This window comes from Sphaerodactylus townsendi, linkage group LG04 (genome assembly GCF_021028975.2).
Source record: "Sphaerodactylus townsendi isolate TG3544 linkage group LG04, MPM_Stown_v2.3, whole genome shotgun sequence".
Lineage (NCBI taxonomy): Eukaryota > Metazoa > Chordata > Lepidosauria > Squamata > Sphaerodactylidae > Sphaerodactylus > Sphaerodactylus townsendi.
The window spans coordinates 154,107,540-154,126,703 of NC_059428.1; the positions used below are offsets into that span (position 1 = coordinate 154,107,540).

Consider the following 19,164-nt stretch of genomic DNA (forward strand, 5'->3'; position numbering starts at 1 on the left):
CACACTCTTACATTATCATTACATTGAAGCTGGGGAATACTGACTGTCCCAAAATCTTTCTTCCTACCATCTGGGCCTCCAGACTCTTTACTCTCGGCAGCCCTGCCCTTTCTGCTACTTCAGCTGGAAAAGCAAACAAAGGATTCAGCGAGAGAACGGGACTGCATTTTCGCACTGCTTTGGATGCTCCCTTAGGGTACGTAGCATATCAGTTAGTATAACACTTCTGTTACAGAAGGCACGCTCTGTTTGTTCTGGTCCTTTAAAAAAAACTGTCCTAGTAACTCTGGGCTGGCAGCTGGAAGTCATATGACATCGGCAATCAAGTTCAAGATAATCATGCATTTATACCGTTTACAGAGTAAAGTGTAATGTTTGTTGGCTGAGAAGTCTCTCTCCCTTTTCCATTTCCTTGAGGAAGTGAGAGATAGCACCAATGTAACCCGAGAGCATAGAATCACAGAATTGGAGAGGCCATGCAGACCATCCAGTAGTCCAACCCCCTGTTCAATGCCGGATCAGCCAACATCCCTTGGTAACATTTCCCTCACTCACGAAAGCGGAAATATTATTCATGTAAACATGGTTTTGGTGAAGAATACCCAGGGAGCATGTTGGGGACAAAATGCTACAGAGGTTAATACTGACAAGGTGTGTGGAGGATCTGAATACAGAACTGGCTCTTGAACGATGACGAATCCTGCTTCAGCTTTCTTTCACAAAGGCTTAAAAACTGTCCTAGAATAGATCGTCGTTCTGGGTCCCTGCCACAAGACCAGTTGGCACAAATTCCTGTTTGAGGTACCTGCTTTGCTGAGATTTCCTTCTAAAATATCTAAAAGTGATGGGGTTGGGGAGAAATCCAGAGGTGTTGGGTTTGAAAGATGGTGGTCTGCTGGGGTGCCTAGTTGATGGGTCCTCCGCCTTCTTCCTCGCTGAGGAGTGGGGCTGTATCCCCAGGCTGCCGGGCCGGCGGTTCTGGCAACGAGCGTTTGGTCATGCGGTTCAACGTTCCTCCCTGGGGAAAGCAGAGAACCAGGAAAATGAGCCGAAACAGAGCTATCCCAGAGCAGAGACCTTGTGTTGGGTGTCCGTTGCATACCATCTACAATGGTGGGAGGAATGAGTCAAAGTTTGTCCTTAGGGAGCATTACAAGACGGTAAATTCACACCTCTGTTTGCATAATGTCTGCACTGCCTTAGAGCCTCTTGAGCTTTCTCTTGACAAAGGATGTCACCGCCTAATCCACTTCTGATTAGAAAACACGCCAAACCCAAATCTTCCATTTCTGGCTACACAATGGAACCCTGCGCATTCGGCCACTGACTTCAAATTGCTAAATTCAGCAGCAGCACCTGCATGGTTTTTTTTTTAAACGTACACTGCATATGGTTTGCTACTGAGAAGAAGATATGTCCTTAGCTGTATGAGACTACCAAGCAAAGGAAAAACATGGGAGGAGCTAGGCATCTGGCCCACAACCCTGACCCTCAAGAATCCTCTCCAGCAATCCTGCTTTTATTCTTTTAGAGTCGCCATGTCGGTCTGCACTGCAAAAGCAAGATCCAAGTGACAAACAGAGCTCCTTCTCGAAGACCTTTAAGGTGCAAGCAGACTCAAATCTGGCTCTTGTTTGGTGTCTGGGACTTCAACTGATGCCACCTGTGGTCAGAGGCGTTCCTCCCATTGGGCAAAGTGGGCAGTTGCCCAGGGCGCAGCCTTGTGGGGGGGCGTAGGTTTGTTTGTGGGATTTTTTTGTATTTTCAGTGTTTTTTCCCGTTTTTGGCCTGCAGGGGGCGCAGTTTTTAGGCTAGCAACACCAAAATTTCAGGGATTCTTTGGGAGGCTCTCCTGATGATATCACCCAGGTTTGGTGAGGTTTGGTTTAGGGAGTCCAAAGTTATGGACTCCCAAAGGGAGTGCCCCCATCCCCCATTATTTCCAATGGGAACTAATAGGAGTTGGGGGCTACACCTTTGAGGGTCCATAACTTTGGACCCCCTGAACCAAACTTCACCAAACCTGGGTGGTATAATCAGTAGGGTCTCACGAAGATACACGGAAATTTTGGTGCTGCTATCTTAATAATTGCACCCCTGACAGCAGGCACCCCCTAAATTTCCCCAGATTCTCCTTTTAAATACACCCCCTTCCTGCCAATGCTTGTTTTCTTTCTTTCTTTTATTCTCTCAATGCCCAATAAAGGTTATTATTACTATCATTATTATTAAATCCACCCCCTTCGGCATGGATTTAAAGGGAGAATCTGAGATCCCCGGTTTAAATATTGAAAGTGATGCTGTTTCAGGGTGGCAGAGAATCCACCCCAAAACAGCATCACTTTCAATGTCGCTTAAACTGGGGACCCCAGATTCTCCCTTTAAGGTGAATTTAAAAGGAGAATCTGGGCTCCCTAGTTTAAACACCATTGAAAATAATGCTGTTTGGGGGTGGATTCCAGCATCACTTGTTTAAACTGGGGAGCCCAGATTCTCCTTTTAAATCCACCTTAAAGGGAGAATCTGGGGTCCCCTGTTTAAATAACATTGAAAGTGATGCTGTTTTCCCCAATTGGGTGGACTGGATACAACACCATAAAATGTTTTCATAGCAGTAATAAAACATTTTGAAAGTGTTTTGAAAAAATATTTCTGCTGTGTTCAGATTTGTGAGTTGGGGCATGTTCTATAATGTGATGGTGACTGTGAAACAACCTGATGGAAAAAATCATTGTTTGGTTACCGTGGGAGAGGTTGGCTGCCCATGGGGGAGGGGCATCAAACTCAGGTTTTGCCCAGGGCTCCAGTTTGCCTAAGTATGCCCCTGCCTGTGGTCGCTCTTACAATTCCCTTAACAGAATCATGAGGTTCGTGGCTGGTTTTTAACACACCAATCAGGCTAATGCGTACCTGCTTCTTGTCCACTATGTTGAGGCTGACGGAAGCGACGATACAAGCGACGGTGTTTGCCAGCATGAAGACCATCATCTGTTGCCAGCGCCAAAGCGGGATCTTTAATTCACTGGCAAGGAAAACAGTCAACAAGGGGTTTGAGAATATGTACAAGCACATCCCAGCTCATGCAGGCCGATGCACCAGCAGCATTTACATTACTCTTTGATCTCGTTCAGGCCACAGACAGAACAGGGGCTCTTCTGCACATGCAGAACAATGCACTCTCAATCCACTTTCCATACACTTTGCAGCTGGATTTTTCTGTGTGGAACAGCAAAATCCACTTGCAAACAATTGTGACTGAAAGTGCATTATTCTGCGTGTGCGGAAGGAGTCTCATGGTTCTGCAGTCAGAACTTGGGACAATGGAGCGATGTATTTCCTTGTATTTGCCCTTTCAGACAGCCAGATGGAGGAAAGAGGGTTGTTCTAACCTGGACTTCGTTCCCAGGATCCGTCCCACGATCACATTGGAGAGGCCAATTCCAACCATCTGTACGGACGTCGCAAGCCCCATAGCGGTGCCCAAGGTCGCCTGAGGGACCACAAGTGGAATCGAGGGCCACATACTAGCCTGGTTGAAACGCAAAACACGTGGTCAGAAAGCGTAAGGAGACGGAATGTTTTGTTTTATCCCGTCAGTTCAGACCTGGCAGCGGCCTCTGTACTGAGCCGTGCTCTCCCCACCACAATTCTAAAATGAGATAAAAGGCAACTTCCCCCATTGAAGCAACCCTGTGTCACCCTGCGTTTACTTACTGCTGCAAAGGAGTAGGTGATGCCCAACCAAATAGTAGAGACGAGCGGGGGAACAAACGTGAAGGCCAGAAGAGCAAAGACGGGCAGGGTCAGAACTGCACAGCCCACAGCAAACACGCCTCGCAGACCTACGTAGTCCTGCGGAAGGAAGAGAGACACAGGAACGGGGAGATTTTGTTACAAACTGAACTGGCCTTTGGGAGGATATTGCCTCCCCTGGAATGTCAGTGGGAGTTCTCGGGCAGTCTTCCTAGCCCCCCCTATTGGAAGCTCTGTTAAGAATGTGTAAGACCCAACTGGGGTTCCGCACCGTCTCATTGCCATGCATGAGAACATGGTTCGCACCCAGGGCTGGGCTCAAGAAAGGGCCCACAGGGCCATCTTTTGTGGCACAAAGTCCACGGCCCACTTTTCTGTTAGGAGATCCGAACTGGGAGAGAATCTCTGCAGACAGCGCGCTGTTGAAAGCTGTTTTTTCCAAGAGTATCACAGCATGCAGTGCTTAACGCTGACAGGTTGGCAAAGGAGATGGACTGTCTGCTAAAGAGTCTACGCTGGCAAAGGTCCCTCCAGATCCCATTGTAGGGATCCAGTTTTACAAAAGAAAAGCCCCGCCTCTCTGCCTCCAGACTTGCAGGCTTCTGCCAGACTGCCAAATGTGTCTGATCGCACGCCCCCCCCCCCCCGCAAGCCCAAGCAAAATAGAGAGCACGTCAATGCTCCCTCCCCGCCCCAAACCCCAAGCAAGCGGCAAATACTTACAATAAGTATGCCCACTAATGCCGAGAGCACAAGAGAGCTGTCGTATACTGCACCAGCAATGTACGCGGCCGTTTGTTGGCTGTAGCCGGGGTACTTGTCTTGGATAAATTTGCTGTGGGAAAGAGAAATGCATGGGCATTCTGTTTGAGGTTATTTTGGCACAGGGATGGAAATATGTTTCCCCCTTCTGTTGTAAAAACAATTCAACTCCTTTTGGCTTTTATTAACTTCGTTTTTCCGCCTGGGGCCTTAGAAAACAATGTTTTGTTTGTGCAGAGACCACACTCTTCTCTTAGTGCCAGCCCCGTTTACAACCGCTGCTATTTCACTCTGGTTCCAGCCAAGTCGCTCCATGATTTGAAAAAAGAAAGAACAGATATTTGCACATATTGCTTTGGAGCAAGCAAGACTGGAGCTTAGAAGCAGCAGGAGCAGAAGTGGCGTAGTTGTTAAGAGCAGGTGCATTCTAATCTGGAGGAACCGGGTTTGAGTCCCCGCTCTGCCGCTTGAGCTGTTGAGGCTTATCTGGGGAATTCAGATTAGTCCTCCAATCTTCCTACCTCGCATCTGCTACAAAAGGGAAGACTCCGTTGTAGAAGAACATGATGGTAAGGACCAGAAGCCAGTAGCGAAGAGGCAGACGCCGGACGTCCTGGACTCGCTGCCAAAGGGGGAAGAAAAGAGAGGAAACGTACGCAGCTGCTACACTCCTTCAGAATCAAAGGTGCTGAGGCTACAGTTTTAATTCCAAAAGGCATAAAGGAAGGAAGATCATAGCTAGCTAGAAGGGGGAAATCTAACATCCTTCCCAGTTCCTAGCTGCGTGCGTGTGGGAAAGGAACCTGATAAACTTTGGAACTCGAAGCACTAACTCAGAATACATAATTCTGCCCAGGTTCTTTTTCCCTTAAAAGATGTTCTCTTCTAAATGCAGCACCAAGGTCATCGCAGTGTGGAGATATTCTTCCAAAATGACTGGTTAACCGCAGCTTCTTTTAACAGCTTCTAAAACCGCCTATTTCCCACTTTTTTTAAAAAAGGTCCCTGTCACCTGTTCTACTCAAAGACCTAAGATGATGTTGCTGTGCCAGGTGGGTGGAAAGGCTGACTCGCCGAGCCAAGAACGCAAAACATTTTGGGCTGCACATTTCTCAAAACCATTTCCATCATCTCCTTCCTGCTGATAAAGGAAGCAGATAGTTCCAGCACGGAGACTTTAGCTCTCTTTCCCAGCTGCGACCAACGTGCCTGAGTTTAGCCACCAATCCAAATTAAGTGGAAGTCACCGGCTGCCCCTTCTGTCCCACATACCACTTTCTTGGACTCCTGCTGAATAACTCCATCCATGCCGAGCTGCTTCATGCCGACTCTGTCCAGCACGCTGACCGCGATGGCCGAAAGAAAGCCCATCACACAAAGGAAGGTACCTGCAATCGGTAGAATCCACTCTTCACGTCATTGTTGCTAAAGTCCTTAATAGCATGTCAGGTGAACGTTTTGGTAGATTTGTTTAGGGAAGGCAGGGGAAATATAGCCCTGACACAGACAGATTGCCTAGATGACCCTCTGAAAGCTGTGTTCAGCTGTGTCGAAAGTCTATCCCTGGAGATTATTAAAATGTTGGGTTTTTACTGCACAGAGATTGGTGTTTGGAATATGCTGCCGCAGGAGGTGGTGATGGCCACTAACCTGGATAGCTTTAAAAGGGGCTTGGATAGATTTATGGAGAAGTCGGTCTATGGCTACCAATCTTGACCCTCCTTGATCTGAGATTGCAAAGGCCTTAGCAGACCAGGTGCTCAGGAGCAGCAGCAGCAGCAGCAGGCGGCCATTGCTTTCACCTCCTGCCTGTGAGCTCCCAAAGGCACCTAGTGGGCCACTGCGAGTAGCAGAGTGCTGGACTAGAGGGACTCTGGTCTGATCCAGCAGGCTTGTTTTTATGTTCTTATGAGAAGTAGATCACAGTGATTAAAAAGGGTAAGCAGCAGTGGCGTGGGATGTTAAGAGCTTGTGTATCTAATCTGGAGGAACCGGGTTTGATTCCCAGCTTTGCCGCCTGAGCTATGGAGGCTTATCTGGGGAATTCAGATTAGCCTGTACACTCCCACACACACCAACTGGGTGACCTTGGGCTAGTCACAGCTTCTCGGAGCTCTCTCAGCCCCACCTACCTCACAGGGTGTTTGTTGTGAGGGGGGAAGGGCAAGGAGATTGTAAGCCCCTTTGAGTCTCCTGCAGGAGAGAAAGGGGGGATATAAATCCAAACTCTTCTTCTTCTCTTTTAAAAGGAACTCCATTTATGCTAGGGAAGAGGGAAAGATAGCATGCTTCTATCTTGCTGGCTGAGTCTCTGCAACTAACCTCCGAGAAGAAGCAGGATATTCAACCCGAGAGAATCAATCTAAGGACAGACAAGAAGTGACACAAAAGAACGGCGGGGTCACTAACTTTCTGGCCCTCTCTAGCCGACCATTTGCCCACCTCTTGCTGAGTCTTCTTCTCAGTTTCTTTGCACAGTGGACATTGCCACATCCAACAAGAAAAAGGTCTTTTGAAAGAACTTTTACTACAGGGTGCCCCATCTATGAGCTGATACATTTCAGGAGAACATGTTAGCCTCCAAGAGTAAATCATTTACCCCACTATTGGCTACCTAAGAAGTTCAAATGCAACGGCAAACCTGTCGTCTGACACCCTCTAGTGGTTTGTACTAAATAAAACATGTATCCTTAAATTGTGCAGATGGATGATTCGTGCAGCAGTGGCGTAGTGGTTAAGAGCCGGTGCACTCTAATCTCAAGGAACCGGGTTTGATTCCCCACTCCGCCGCTTGAGCTGTAGAGGCTTATCTGGTGAACCAGATTAGCTTGTGCTCTCTAACACACGGTTCTTCTGAGCTCTCACAGCCCCACCGACCTCACAGGGTGTTTGTTGTGAGGGGGGAAGGGAAAGGAGTTTGTTAGCCCCTTTGAGTCACCTACAGGAGAGAAAGGGGGGATATAAATCCAACTCTTCTTCTTCTTTCTCCTGCAGCTATTCAAATCCAAATCCAAATACAATACCTTTAACGGCATATAAAAAGTGGTAAAATACAAATTAGGTTAAAACCAATTGACTAAAATTTCCACAAAGGTTTCACCCTTAATCCAAGTGCCTTTGTTAAAAACCTGGCAACTGATTCAGTAGTGTGGGGATGATGGTCACTAAGCAAGTATAAAACTATTTCCTTGTCTGATCTCTCTTAAAATTACTTAAAGATGGCTTGGAGAAAAAGCAACCGATAGACAGCCAAATCTTTACAATGAAGGAGCACGTGTTCAGTTGTTTCAGGTAGGCCCGCTGCACAGGAACAAGTCCTGTTCTCCTGTGGGATGCCATGATATCTGCCTCTTGTTTGGGCAGTCGGTAGCACATTAAGCCGAGCAAGCATAAAATATCTACGGAGATGTGGATTGATTAAATTACTCAGATATTTAGCCATAAAACCCGGCAATGGTGGTGAAATGCCATAAAATGTGGGAGAACAAGTTCTGCAGGCTCCAGCTGTGATTGCAGCTATTCCTACTGTTGTTGTTTTCACAGCAAAAAGGGAACGGCAGAGGGAAGTCAGGGCAGAGGCAACCTCCTAGAGGAAAACTCACCTCCCCAAAGAGTCCACTGGATGCCAAAGTGGCTTTCGAACTGCTGCGTGAAAAAGAAGTTGAGGACGCTACCCAGGCGGGAGAAGGAGAGGGTCAACCCAAAGGCCAGAGCCAATTCTTTCCCCTTGAACCAGAAGGCGGTGATGCGATTCTGCACAACTCAAAGGGACAAAGGAGGGGAAGGAAAAACCAGGAAGCGGATGTTAACGGAATGATGCTCCGTGCGCATCGAGGGATGTAACATGCGGAATTCACGGCACAGCCAGGAAAGGATTTCTGAAGTTTCTTACTGGTGAGCGACCCGTTTCCAGAGCCGAAAAGCAACCTGCCCGTCAGCATCAGTGGCAAAAGGTATGGAGTTCCTTTAAAGTGAGAGCCCAGCGCGAAAATGGACGAACCCAGCACGGTGAGGAAAGAGAAGACGAAGACGCCAACTGCGGAGAAGAAGGGATTGTAAAAATCGAGATGTCTGAGCTTCTGACGTCAGAACAAGTTGGAGCACCAGTGGACGATGATCTTCACATCTAATGGATTAATACTAATTCAGTAGATCCCAAGATCAGTATACTACCTATCTATCCACAAGGGTTTGTTCGCCTCCTGCCCTTCACCTGCAAGGAGGTCCAGGCAGCAAACATGCATTTTGGTATCATCAATCACTGTGTCCTTCTGGATCACCCTTCAGAACTGGAAGGCAGCAATCCACAGTGGTTCTGGTCCAACTTTGAGGGTAGAGTGTGATTCTGGGAGACTTCTGCTCCCCCCATGGCCTATAATAAATTCTGTATCAAATGTATTTCTGCCATTATTTCACCTATTTCTGGAATGCATCAAAAGCCAGTGATGCCCTGCAGACAAGCTGAATTCAAACTCTGGTTGGCCCTTGCGTCTTGGGGCTGAGAGACCAATGGGACTGTGGCTGAAGGCCAACGAAGAGTCCTGTCACATAAAGACAGACCTGTTTGGGATGAAGCCAAGTTGAACTCTTTAAAACTTACAGCGATTCCCCAGTTTGTCAATCAAGAAACCGGCCATGATCACCACCAATGCGTTGCTACAGAGAACAAAAGGAAAACAGGGTAATTTTTTTTTCTGTTCTTAAAAAACAAAACAAAATAACTTACCATACCTGTTTTTGTTCTATTAGGAAGAATATTAGATATGACACCAAAACTTTATTAAACTTTGTATGACATCTAGACTGCCAAGATATACTGGGGTGCTGTGTGGTTTCCGGGCTGTATGGCCATGTTCTAGCAGCTGGCATTTCTGTGGCTGGCATCTGCAGGCGAAACGTCAGGAGAGAATGCTGCTAGAACACGGCCATACAGCCCGGAAACCACACAACACCCCAGTGATTCCGGCCGTGACAGCCTTCAACAATACATTGCCAAGATATAATTTTTAAAAATCATTCTTCAAGCAACCTTCTAGTGATTTTTTTAACATAGTCAAGCTATGTTAACCACCAGCATTTTCTGGAATTAATATCAGTTCACAATTCCTTATTTCTCCATCAGTAAGTTTGCAAAAGAGGACGGCACTCACGTCCAGGCATAGATGGCATACAGGAGGTTGTATTCTTCAGGAGTCATACCCAGCCCTTCCACACAGCCGACTGTTCCATTCTGTTCTGTGCCATTGGAGTGTGTTCCGTTTGGACAGGTCAGGTTCTAGACCACAGGATGAAACAGAACAGGTATGAAATAATAACATCCCATCTGCAACTAGAGAGCAAACGGTACATTTTTAACTGTGTTTATATTTGCCGCATAAGAAATCAGAAGCTTTCTTTTACAGTACAGTTTCTGTTTGTGTGTGTTGTTAGCTGTTTGTTTGTTTTTTCCCCGAAACTTTAACAAAATGTATTTATGCCAAGACAAGAGTCTGCTGGAAGCCTGCAGAGAAGCAAATGTTGACAGCAGAGTCAGCGGGGTGTCGTGGTTAAGAGCAGGGGCACTCTAATCTGGAGACCCGGATTTGATTCCCAGCTCTGCCACTTGAGGTGTGGAGGCTTATCTGGGGAACTAGATTAGCCTGTGCACTCCCACACATGCCAGCTGGGTGACCTGGGGCTAGTCACAGTTCTTCGGAGCTCTCTCAGCCTCATTCACCTCACAGGGTGTTTGTTGTGAGGGGGGAAGGGAAAGGAGATTGTAAGCTCCTTTGAGTCTCCTTACAGGGGAGAAAGGGGGGATATAAATCCAAACTCTTCTTCTTCTCAGTGTCCCAGGAGTCATCTGTGGCTCTTCTCAGAACTATTCTCCAACGTTGCACCCACCCCATGATGGGATACCCACCTGTTACAGAAATGGACAAGCTGTGAGCTTCCCCAAGGGATGGATGTATACATGGCTCTTTTATTGATGGGAATTATGAATGTTGCTGTCACGAGCTGTTGGAGCAAGTAGCTCTAGTCTACAGGATGAGTTCCAAAGAGCTTGAAAAAGACCGATGGTCAGAAAATCTGCTCCACTAATCTGGTGCATTGCAATCCTATTACATTAGATAGTATTTCCACAATATTTTTCTGGTTTAGCTTGATCGGGGTTGCCCGTTCCCTGCTACCGACTTACCCCTTGGAACTGTTCTTGCAAGACACTGGGGATATCAAAGCAGAAGTAGGATCCAAAGGTCAGGAGACAGTTGAAGAAAAGAACCAGGAACCTGTAGTAATCTGCAAAAGGAAGGCACTGACTACCAAGAAGCAGAGCGGTCTACATGCGCATTTGTATTGGGCGGGGGGAACTCTTGCATACTGATCAGACCCGGTTCTGTGCAAGCGGAGAACTGATGTAGAAATCCCCCCACTGGAATGCCCCTTTTAAACATGTACCTGCACATCACTTAACATGGTGACTGGGAACCCTTTTCAAGGCACCCGTGCATTTGGGAACAAGTTGGGGTCACACCTGAAGTTAAGCAGGGTTGGCCACAGTTGGTACTTGGACCGGACGTGACCAAGGAATAAAGGTGTGGGGAACCCGGGCTGTTCATCACTTCCCCTGTACACCCCATACGACTCAACAACACGTCCTTCTTTGTTCATGGTGGAACCTGAGCTCTGGAGAGCTTAGAAGTCCCCTTTGTGAGGTGTCAGCCTGTCCCTCTTTAGGTATCAGGCAGGGTTCATCCTGATCTCTTGGGCTGGCAGTGGCCTTTAAAGATCCTTTTCCCTGGACTATCTCAGATTCAAGGAAATCAGATCCAAGTATGTGAATCTCACTCCTTTACATTTACCCGATCTCCCCAATTTAATTAGATTACACTACTTGTTGGACAACCCTGATCCTTCTCTCTGTACGATAGTGGCAGACTTTCTCCTGGAAATTACTAAACGCCAGTAGATTTCCTTCGTCCTAACATGTATATCCTGTATTGTATATGCTTTTTTAATCTGTTTTTATTATTGTTGTACTGCTGTCTATGCCAAATAAAGGCTCTGCTTCTGTTTGTTTCTTCTTTCCCTGGCTTTGGCTGCTGTTTTTATTAGGTTTTCCCCAGTGCCTCTTGGGGATCAGACAAGGTGGGAAAAAGGCAAGCTGTGAAATGCTTTTGGTTCCTATAAGTAGTGTTATTTATGGAGGGGAAGAGGCATGGTATTGCCCAAGCTCATCAGATCGCAGGAGCCAAGAGGGGCCATACTTCAAAGGGAGACCCCCAACTCTGCAAAGAACATTGAGAAACCATATTTGTTCCTCACTTGGCCAGACAGCTCCTTGCTGGGGTTGCCAGAACTTGGCTGTGGCTTGATGACACTTCACACACAAATGGTATACTTATTTGCTGTTTTCAGTGTTGTCTTTTTATCTTGTAAAGCTGGCCTGATGGCAAGATGCTGGATGTAGGGAGCATACTGAAGGAGTACCAAACAGAGGGAGGGAGGCAAAGCAAGGGCTCCAAAGGAGCGAGTCTAAAGTCCAAAAGCTTCCCCCTCTCCTATAGTCAGGTGAGGGGAGTTGGGAAACCTACCTCTCCCCTCCTCCTAGAAATCTACATACAAAGGTGGTGCTGATTTACAACCAAGTTGCAAAACGCAAGGGGGAACCTCTGAGCACATGCAGAGAGCACGGATGCAAACTCCGGGTTCAGAAATACCTGGAAATTTGAGGGTGGAGCCTGAGAGACTGAAATTTAGGAAGGGGTACAGTATGCCATGCAGATCACCTTCCAGAGCAGCCATTTTCTCCAGGCGCAGGGACTAAATGTTTTAAATAAAAAATAACTAAGTGACTCGTGTAGTCTGCAGATCAGCTGCAGTTCCGGGAGATCTCCAGCCCCCACCTGGAGGCTGGCAACCCAAGCAAAGAGACCTTCCCTACGAAGGCCTTTGAAGCATCTGGGGAAGGGGCTGGATTGGGGGGTGCGAAGCGTGACACGGAAAGAGCCGAAGTCTGATTTGGACCATCCAGCCCCGGGGAGCAGGAGACTCCCAAAGAGGTCATGTGACGTGCCGGATCGGTAGTCACGTGCCAGCCCAGTCTCTCACCTTTCTCGGCCGCCGTTTCCGCCATCGCTCCAGCCTCCAGCTGCCTCCCCGTCAGCTCCGTGCCTGGCACCTCAGTCTCCGCCCCTTTTCCTCTGGCCACGCCTCTCCGAGCCAGCCGCTGGCAGGCACCGACCGCAAGAAGCTTGGCTCCTCCCACTCGCCTGCTCCCTTTGTCTCCAGCCGGCGGCTCTCAGCCCCGCCCTCCCTGCGGTCCCAGCCGGCGGCTCTCAGCCCCGCCCTCCCTTCGGGCACGCCCCCGACGAGTAAGGACTGCCCTTTCTCTTGCCCGCCCCTTTTTGCGCTGTTTGGTCTCGCCCTTTCGGTCTAAGCCCCGCCTCCCCCGCCCATCCAGGTTGGTCTCCTTTCGCCTTGCCTGAGGCATTTCTGGAGAGCCAAATATGGCGGTTGGGTTTTTTCCCTCACCTGAGAGGAAAAGGCAACTCAATACAGCGAGGATAGAGGCCGTCGCTGTGGGCCTCCTTTTCGTTTGTTTACATATAAAACCAAGTCTTCGGTCAATTTCCTATTTTGTTTTCACATTGGTAAATTTATGCATTTTTAACCATGCCGAATCTTACACTGTTTTCTGTATCCCTTGGTGTGTGTTTCCCCCCCCTAATTTTCATAAACCACTTTGAATCTCCACCAAGAAAGGTAAACTATAAGCATAGTAAATAAAATAAATGTCGTAAACTAAATTTTAAATGTGCTGTATTATTGCCCTTAAAGACTGTTCTAGGGCAAGCATTTGAGAACTGGAGCCATTTTATTTTTTATTTCATTATTTTCTATTTCTATTATTTTTTATTTCATTTATGTCATTAAATGTATACTCTGCCCATTCCCATTATACTCCGCCCATCCTAAGTCAGGCTTAGGCAGTTTACCACATATTTTATATACACACACACACACACACACACACACACACACACACACACATACATACAACATATACATATATACACACACACACACAACATACATACACACACGTGTACATATACACACACATGTACATATACATACATACATACACACACACATACATACACATACATACATACAACATATACATACACACATGTACATATACGTGTGTGTGTGTGTGTATAGCCTGTGCAGCTTTTCAAAAAATGAGTCATTGCCAATATGCCTTCCCTTTTATATATCCAGAAGAGTGTATATGTGTGTGTTATATATACACACACACACGCATGTGTATGTGCAATAAGTGATGTTATAAAGAAAACAGTAAACAGGGTCAAGGACCTTTAAAATATGTGAAGTGCACACTATGTTTGTAGAGACCCAACTTATTGCAACCCCAGTAATGGTTTGTCATTATCATTGCCTTCCTTAGCAATCTTCTTCAGTGGTTTTCAATCCAAGTATTTACCCTGCGTCATTTCTGAGATGTGATGAGATCCAGCTACAGCATCATGTACCTTTCCTCAAGTAAGAGTCAAATGTCATGTACAGACACCTTTCATGTTAGCTATAACTGGTGAAAATTCAGTTTTCATAGTTTTGTTTAGCTACTTAAGACTTGACAAGACTAAATAGAAGCCAAGAAGACTAACACATTTTTATCCCAACATTCAGTTTTCATGGACTAGTGTCCACTTTGCTGGATGCATGTAGATGTCCCTCATCTTTATTGGCTTGCGCTCCTGTATAAATTTCCCATTTGTCTATGAGGTTCAACTGGGAGACTTTGGGACAGTCATTGTCAGTCAAGGCAAGCTACCTCACAGGGTTGTTGTGCTGCTCAAATGGAGAGAGAGAGATCCATGTATGCTTCCATGGAGGGAGGATGAAATATGTAATAAGTGTTGGTTGTGGTGGGTTTTCCAGGCTGTGTGGCCGTGATCTGGTAGATCTTGTTCCTAACGTTTCACCTGCATCTGTGGCTAGCATCTTCAGAGGTGTATCACAGGGAAAAGTCTGTTTCACACTGTGTCTAGTGAGAAGGGAAAGTTTAGTGGGGTATATTCTCCATGTCCCAGGGTGGAGAACCAATCCGTCAGTGTTTGGGTGGAACTTGCTATGCAAAGATGTGGTTGAGTGCATTATATTGCAGGTGGGGTTATCAGTCCATCGTACTGGTAGCCATCTGATGGCCGTACATGTATATGTTTTTAAAAATATGATCACCAGAGGAAAATTCTGTGCTAAATCAGCTTCAGTGGCTCTGTCTTCCATGTGTAATATCATTCAATTAGTAATTCCTCTCTCCTTCTTTGGTGGAAGGATAAAGTGATGACATTTAACTTGGTTCTTTAAAGTGCACCGTTATGTAGAGTTACCCCAGTCATAAGTTATAAAAAACAGCTCCAATTCTGGTGTGTGTGTGTGATTTTTAAAAATTATTGTTATTTCCAAGCCCAACCAATAGCACATAAAGGCCAAGGTTTTCCCTCGACTTTGCTTCCTAGTTCCAGCATTCAAGGTTTTACTGTCTCTGGGTGTGGAGAAACCCTTCAGTCAATGTAACTGTATAGCAGACATTGATTAACCTTCCTTCGTTTTACTTGGTAGAAAGCCTAGTCAGACATGTGGAGTGGTGCTGTCCATTGCAGTAAATTGCTGCTGTGTGCACAGACAATCTCAAATGCTGGCAGTACATATTGTCTTAACTGAGAATATTGCTAAATATCAGAGTGCTGAAGATTATTTATGCATGAACTTTAAAAAGAATCTATTAGAAATTAAGACTATTTGATAAAGGCTGGAATAGTGTATGACTGGTCAGACAGTATGACTAGAGACAGATCAGTTTTGCAAGAGTTTTTGGATGAGTCTTTATTTCCCCTGATTACATGTATTCCCATTTTTTTCCAATGTCACTTCTGGTCAAACAGGCTTTGAAACATTCAAGAAGCCTGTGGATCAAACCAGATTAAATGCTGGAAGGTCCAGTTCGTTATTTGGATCAGGACCTCTTTTTCTCTCCTGACCTCAAATGGCTGCCTTAGGCTGCTATTTACAATCTTTTGTCAGGGGAAATAGCTGCTATTTGAGCTTAGGAAAATGAAAAGAGGGAGAGTTAAATCCCCTCCCTATGTGCCATGGTCCTAGTAGAAATAACTATACCCTCTCCTCCCAAAAAATCACAATCTGTTCATGACTGATTTTATCTGATTTAAACCCAAGGAAGGTGTTTTCCAGATTTGAAAATTGGATGATGGTGTGTTTCAGGAGTAAAGGACCCTTTTATCATTTATCTTCAATTCCCTGGTGGGAGGGCGACTCATGGCTTATGCTGTACTGTGATTTTCCATTAGCTGCCACTATTTGCCATCATCTGGATTAGAAAAATGGTTTGGTGCAGCCATATTTGCATCTTAAGCCAGTCAGGGTGTACTATCTCTCCTCTTCACACATTTATCTTCCATGAGAAAGCTAGTTCAGTCAAAAACATAGATGGAAGACTAGAATGAGCAAACAGAAAATGAAATTGCTTTAGGAGCTTAATTGCTACAGAACCGCAGATTGCATTTCAGTCATTAGCTCAATGCAATATTGGCACAGAACTCTCTTGTAATGGTCATATGTGGCATTCTTGGCTTTATCAATGATCTCCCAGGGGAGTTTATAGAATAATAGACTAGGAAGAGCGTACTGTATGGCATTTTAGAAAAGAAAGGTCAAGTAATAATAACTCTTCCAGGCAGAGTGTAGGTTTCAAACAAATAATAGATACAATCAAACTGGTGCTCTTTCTTTTGATTATATTTTATCCTTACCCTTTCTTCAAGGAGCGTTGCATATGTGTCTCTCCCTTTTTCCGCTGTTATCTTCCCAACAACCCCATGAGGTAGGCTAGCCTGAAAGAGCAGCCTAGCAAAACACACAATTACTTTCATGGTTACATGGAGATTTGAATCCAACAGAGTGATCAGAAGCAAGTCCACTGAAGCGAATCGTGTCTAGAAGAGCATAACTGCTTAGAATAGCATTGCCAATCTCTTGGCACTGTAACCCAAAAGCTGTCAAGGGCTGCATCATGAACAAGTGAGTGAACAGGGTGTGAGGGCGGCTGTGCCCAAGTAATGTCACATTTTGCAGTAGTGTTGTGAGCCTGCCCAGATATGTCCGTCTGGCACAGCATTTAGAGTGTTGTACTAGTGGCACCTTAGAAACCAACAAGATTTTCAGGATATGTACTTTCAAGAGTTAAAGCCATCCTGGTTTCAGTCCCTTCTCCATCCTAGGAAAGGGAACTTGACAAATTTGTCCGTGTGGGTTTTTTTCCCATTCAATTGCTTCTGCCTGAAAGTTTTAAAATGGGGTTGCAATCCTGTCAGAGATATGGTGATTTATATTATTTAGTTTGCTTTCTTCAATACATAACTTGTATTTTATATATTTGTGTTTGTGTACTGTGGTAGTTTTTGGAAGAGCAGCGTATACAAACACCACCGAGCCTGTGCTTGGAAAGTGAGCTGTTCGACAAACACTGTAATAGCTAGAAAAGCAGCCCTTGCTTATCCATTCTGCAAAGGTCTCCACAGATTAAACCCACAGGCTTGGAATAAAATATGTCTTTCATAGCTCTGTTGTGAGCTGCCCAGAGGCCTCCCCAGAGGTTTCTCGCAGGCTTGGATGCAGTTCATTCCATTTTCCTGCCTTTGAACACAAACACTCACATTACTTCTCTCTTCCCAGATCTTCCTAATGCTTCATTGATTAGCCATTAGTGTGGAAGGGGGTGCTGGTGGATGCAGGAATGGATCATATTGCATGGCGGCGTCTTGACATACAGACTATTTCATCTTTAACTTTTCACAGAGCAGCATCAAGAATCTCTCAGCTGATCTCCTCTCTCTCTCTCTCTCTCTCTCTCTCTCTCTCTCTCTCTCTCTCTCTCTCTCTCTCCCCCTCCCTCCCTCCCTCTCTGCTTACACAAATGAGGAATGTGCATCCAGACTTGGGTTGCCTGTTGTTGTCCTCTCTCCCCCCACTCCAATTGCAGGGAATTGGGGCGGGGGGGGGGTAGGATTGCCAGCTCTGGATTGGGGAATTCCTGAAGCTTTGGAGGTGGAGCCTAGGAGGTTTGGGACTTCAGAGGAAGAGTTGGATCTTACCTGTGCTGGCCTGAAACCACTGGAAGCCTTCATACTTCGGCCCCTTCCGCACACGTGGAATAATGAGTGAGAATCTTTAAAGAACGCACATTTAAAAAAATAAATAACTGGCTTGGTTTGTTCACTCTTGTACAAACCATTGTTTGAGGGATGATGCTCAGTGATGACAGATGTGGAGAGGCTTCCATTGTGCATACCGGCAGTCCTGCCAACTGCACTGTATTGTAGTGTTTGAGTACATGGAAAATAACCAGCTGAACAGGCTGAAATTGCTCACAGCAGCTGAACTGCCCAGTGATCAATTGGCTCCCTTTTTGTGTCTGGCAAACTGACCATGAGCAAAACCAGCAGGTGCTCTGGCATTCTAGATGAAAGAAATGCAGAAGGAAATGAAATTTGGCTGCCATAGCTACTGTAGCTGATGTTGAAAATCCAATCTGTTTATTTTGCGTTTCTTTGCAGCTGCAGATTCATCTGTAGTTTTAACCCTTCATCAGCCACCAAGCTAACTGAGTGCCCATGGGTCATTCTGTCTCATTTTGAAAGCCATCATGGTGTAGTGGTTAAGAGCAGGTGGATACTAATCTGGAGAACTGGGTTCAATTCCCTACTCCTCCATCTGAGTGGCAGAGGCTTCCCACACTCCTACATCCCTCTGAGTGGCAGAGGCTTCCCAGATGTGTTCCTGCACTCCTACATCCCTGCTGGGTGACCTTGGGCTAGTCACAATTCTTAGAGCTCTCTCAGCCCCACCTACCTCACAAGGTGTCTTTTGTGGGGAGAGGAGGGGAAAGGAGCTTGTAAGCCACCTTGAGTCTTCCTATAGGAGAGAAAGGTGGGGTATAAATCCAAACTCCTTCTCTTCCTCTATTCCTCCTCCTCCTCCTCCTCCTCCTCTCTCTGTCTCTGCCTAACTTACCTTGTAGGGTTGTTCTGAGGATACAGTGCAGATTTCATCCCCGCCACCCTCTTCTTATTGGGCGATGCAGAAATGTTGTAGACAAAAGTTGAATCTTATGCATTCTTTACTGGAAATAAACTCAATGGGATTTATTTCTGAGTAAACACGCATCAGATTGTGCAGAGAAGCACAGAAAAAAAATTGTCCCGTTCTCCAACAGCAAATGTAATGACTAAGAATGTGCTTTATTGCCCTTTCTAGAACATGGGCATGCTTTCCAATTTGATATAGTCATCCTTGTTATTCTTCACATGATTGAAAAATGGAGCTAATTTTCCATGAATTTCCTTGGCTCTTGCTGTGCTCTTGCTGTGGATTCCAAGGAGCTGTCCAGCACACAATCTTTACTAACTCGGAAACACTTTGACCCTGCTTCTCCTGCCTCTCTCGACACTAGATAGACTGCAGCAGTTTCCGTATGGCAGCAATATTTTCCAAATGAGACCACCCACCGTCTCTTCCATGCTGTGTTAAATCAGCAAAGTTTTTAGCGAGCGGAGATTGTGG

At 46.0% G+C, this 19,164-nt stretch overlaps 1 protein-coding gene across 1 annotated transcript; it reads right to left on the reverse strand.

The window, feature by feature from the left end:
- Window positions 1-327: 327 nt before the first annotated feature.
- On the reverse strand, window positions 328-12,808 carry LOC125431919 (major facilitator superfamily domain-containing protein 1-like). Its single transcript, XM_048495139.1, has 13 exons — window positions 12,607-12,808; window positions 10,694-10,794; window positions 9,666-9,790; window positions 9,116-9,171; window positions 8,408-8,551; window positions 8,118-8,276; window positions 5,788-5,903; window positions 5,037-5,137; window positions 4,477-4,588; window positions 3,715-3,852; window positions 3,390-3,529; window positions 2,911-3,022; window positions 328-1,018 (listed from the first exon to the last, which is right to left on the reverse strand). Exons 1-13 carry the CDS (start codon window positions 12,629-12,631, stop codon window positions 905-907), a joined length of 1,443 nt encoding a protein of 480 aa, XP_048351096.1. The 5' UTR covers window positions 12,632-12,808; the 3' UTR covers window positions 328-904.
- Window positions 12,809-19,164: the final 6,356 nt, after the last annotated feature.